The following is a 3,760-nucleotide window of genomic DNA, read 5'->3' on the forward strand; positions in this document are numbered from 1 at the left end:
TTGTGACATCAGCACTCACATCAAGTGTCACTTCTCACTGTCTGATTATTCAAAGATCACAGCGCTGAAATCAATGTGTGTACTTATGAAACAAACTAATCTGATCATGTCGTATTGTGGTGTGTGACGTTTGAGCCGTCTGCAGATGCTAGTTTGTATTTTTGCCGTGTGTCCTTGAACTCACCCTTCCTGCTGATAATACGAAGAAGCCACAGGCATTTGGCGTATAACTGAGTGTTTAATAGTCGAGCAGATGGAGTTTGGGGTCTGATATGCCATAGTTGTCCATTTATGCACTAATCGTTTAGAGACGTTACTCGACTGACCTTTTCCAAAGCATTTGGTTAAAGTTTGGAACTGTGTTCTGTTATTAAAGGCCAAAAAAGAGCTCCCCAAATCAAGACAAAAGAAAGCAAAGCACTGTGTAATAATAGCAGGTGCCCTCAATTATGAAAATATTGGCATTTTTTAAAACGGATGAGAAAACGGTCACGCTTTGAAGATTAATTTATAATATGAATTTTAAAAATTGTTGAGAGTTGAGACACGTTTGTGAAGATTATGTAAAGCTGAGGTTACATAAGCAGAACTGCACTGTAAAATGAAAAAAATAATAATTCAGAAGAGATTTGGAGAAAATTAGCATTACTGCAGTGAATGGGTGCCGTCAGAATGAGAGTCCAAACAGCTGATAAAAACATCACAATGATCCACACCACTCCAGTCCACCAGTTAATGTCTTGAAAAGTGAAAAGATGTGTGTTTGTAAGAAACAAATCCATCAAGATTTTTTTTAATTTCAAAACTTTTCCTCTGGCTAAAATATTAAAATAATATAGCTTTCATAGTTAAAAATTCATCTCATCTGAAACTGGAGAGAAATATGCACAGATCAAGCACCGTTTGCCAGCGAAAAGAGACCAAATGGTTTTAAATCTGTTGCTAGATGTTGATGTGAGAGAACAACAATGGACTTTTTCACTGGAGGAACCGTTATTTTGGATTATAGAATCATATTTTATCTGGAAGCAACGGTATGAAGATAAAATGTTTTAATGATGGATTTGTTTCTTACAAACATGCAGCTTTTTACTTAAGACATTAATTGCTGGACTGGAGTGGTGTGGATTACTTGTGGATTATTGTGATGTTTTTATCAGCTGTTTGGACTCTCATTCTGACGGCACCCATTCACTGCAGAGCATCCATTGGTGAGCAAGTGATGCAATGCTACATTTCTCCAAATGTGTTCTGATGAAGAAACAAACTCTTCTACATCCTGGATGGCCTGAAGGTGAGTAAATGTTCAGCAAATTTACATTTTGTGGGTGAACTATTCCTCTGATTCAATGCGTTACTTATTTCTTTGTAATCATTTGTGAAATTTACTAGCAATTTGTAAATTAAAATTGTTTTACTACACCAAATTTGTACCAATCGTTTTGCCAGAAGTTGTCTATCAGTTTAGGAACTTGTTCAGGCTGTGTTCCAAGAGAGTCGCCTCGCCGTCTGCTATCTACATAGGTAGCTGTCTTCTAAGGCTGCATCCTGACTGAAATGGATCCTCATAAGCTACCGATTTGAAACGCTCTTCATGACCAGCAGCTCACACACCAGACAATTAACACTCCTTACGAGAAGTGTGCGAGAGATTCAACACTCATGCTGCCTTCAACTTCTCCTGGGAAGTTTCTAATTACAAGTTCGGAAGTTATAATTATGATGTAAGGTGCATTCAAGTGATTTTAGTCCGAGTAAAATGAACGCTTTGGGCAATTTCATACCGTATTTCTCTTTCACACTTCCTGACAAAAGCAGGAAGCTTTTTAGCACTAGTGTGACAGAATGAAGAGGAAAGGATGCGTGTTCGGTGTGTAAATGATGCTATATCTGTGTTCTATCATTTCTGCGTTGCCAAAGAGAATTTTAGGAATGTTGTTGTGCAAACCTGTGGCTTCATACACAAGTGTGTGTGTGTGTGTACCTGTTTTTCTATTCTGGTGGGGACTTAAACCTGAATACACACAGACTCATGGGGACTCGTGTCACGGTGGGGACCTAAATTGAGGTCCCCACGGGTACAAAAGCTTATAAATCATACAGAATGAAGTAAGTTGAAAATCTAAAAATGCACAAAGTTTCCTGTAAGGGGTAGGTTTAGGGGTAGGGTTGGCGTAGGGCAATAGAATATATGGTCTGTACAGTAGAAAAACCATTACGCCTATGGAGAGTCCCCACAAGGATAGCTGACCAGACTTGAGTGAGTGTGTGTATGAGTGTGTGTGTGTGTAGTGTGTGAGTGAGTGATTATGACCAATTGGCTGCCAATTTGATTCTGCCAGGATTTTAAATTGTCAATTCATAAAGTCATGGCTCTAAGAAATTTCCAGGTTTCTTACTGTTAATTGCGCAATTGCAAAGATTGTATGTGTGCTCATTCATAACACATTCAGAGTACATTCCTTCGTGACTTTGAAGGCAGCATCATAGTTGATTCTATAAGATTCTTGCATCAACATGTTGCTAAGCAAACAACAATCTAATAAGTTAATAATGACAAGTAATGGATGATTTGTTTATTTTTTTTATTAATTAGATTGAACGATGTCTAGTATTGAATTAAAATATGCCTTATAATCTACATTAATGCTCTTTGCAAAATATATATGCATTATCAGATGACTATGATATAAAAAAATTTCAAAGTTTGTGGTTTATGAGGTTTTGGATCAGTTATTGTGTCCAAAATGATTATAAAATGCTTAAATGTATACATTTTTCCCTATGTCATATATGACCATAAATAGTTCTAACACTATTTTATCAAATATTTTTTTATTATTATTCTATTTTATTTGTTTATATGCCATTCAGATTGCTCTGATCTTTCATCAGAACAATTCTTATTGTCGTTTTTTCTATATGATTTAGATTTTCTAATAAAGTTACCAGCCAATTGGCGAGCTATTTTTTACAGTCATTTTGAGCTAATTTTTGAACCCTGATTATAATAATGAGGCACGCATATGATCTTCATGAGGTCAGTGTGTTCAGAACCGATACAACAGCAGCCCGCAGGATTCTCCTCAGCACATTTCCTCCGTCTCATCAGTCACAAACAAACACACACCTGCATCTCCCACCCCTGGAGCACAAACGCGTTCCGTTTATACTGCATTCATGTTCAAATAAATGCAGCCTAGTTGCGCCTGAGAAACAACTCAAAAACATTTGTACAAATTCTGGAGTAATTAGTTGTGCTTCCAAAGGTAAGTGTCATTATTACTATTGCTCATGGTTGAGATTAGTGGTCTGTTGGATCACCAGCTGTTACTCATGCTGCCTCAAATCACTATCTCTCATTGAACATGCATGACTTCCATTTGCTTTTGTGAAAGGCCCTTTATGCTGTCTGAAGTTTGTCCAAGCTGATGGACCTCGGAGAGCTTTCCTCACCCATGAACCCAACAATCCATCGAGATGGATCGGTAATGGCATGGCAACATACACTAAAAGCTGACCTCCGCTGTCATGGGCCATTCAATGTCACATCAAATGAAAGAGAGATACACATCAGCTGAGAGAAAGCAACGGGTTTATCTTCAGGTTCAGCCTAGCTGGGATGTGGAAACATATGGTGCTGGAGAAAAAGAAATCAGGAGGACTCTAATGTGATTGTTTAAGGTACATTAAACAACTTGTGACAATTCTCACAGCTCATGTATTCATTCATTCAGTGTCTGTTCTTCACTTGGTGATA

General features: G+C 37.6%; 1 protein-coding gene across 1 annotated transcript in view; it reads left to right on the plus strand.

Moving 5' to 3' along the window:
* LOC107735268 (cholinesterase-like) overlaps positions 1-3,531 on the plus strand; it is a 22,464-nt gene extending 18,933 nt beyond the window's left edge. Inside the window, exon 3 of the mRNA XM_016547018.1 lies at positions 3,399-3,531. Within this exon, the coding sequence (XP_016402504.1) occupies positions 3,399-3,520 (122 nt within the window). The 3' untranslated portion in view covers positions 3,521-3,531. The remainder of the gene's footprint in view (positions 1-3,398) is intronic.
* The last annotated feature ends 229 nt before the right edge of the window (positions 3,532-3,760 follow it).

This window comes from Sinocyclocheilus rhinocerous, unplaced genomic scaffold (genome assembly GCF_001515625.1).
Source record: "Sinocyclocheilus rhinocerous isolate Xijiao unplaced genomic scaffold, SAMN03320098_v1.1 scaffold942, whole genome shotgun sequence".
NCBI classification, from domain to species: Eukaryota; Metazoa; Chordata; class Actinopteri; order Cypriniformes; family Cyprinidae; genus Sinocyclocheilus; species Sinocyclocheilus rhinocerous.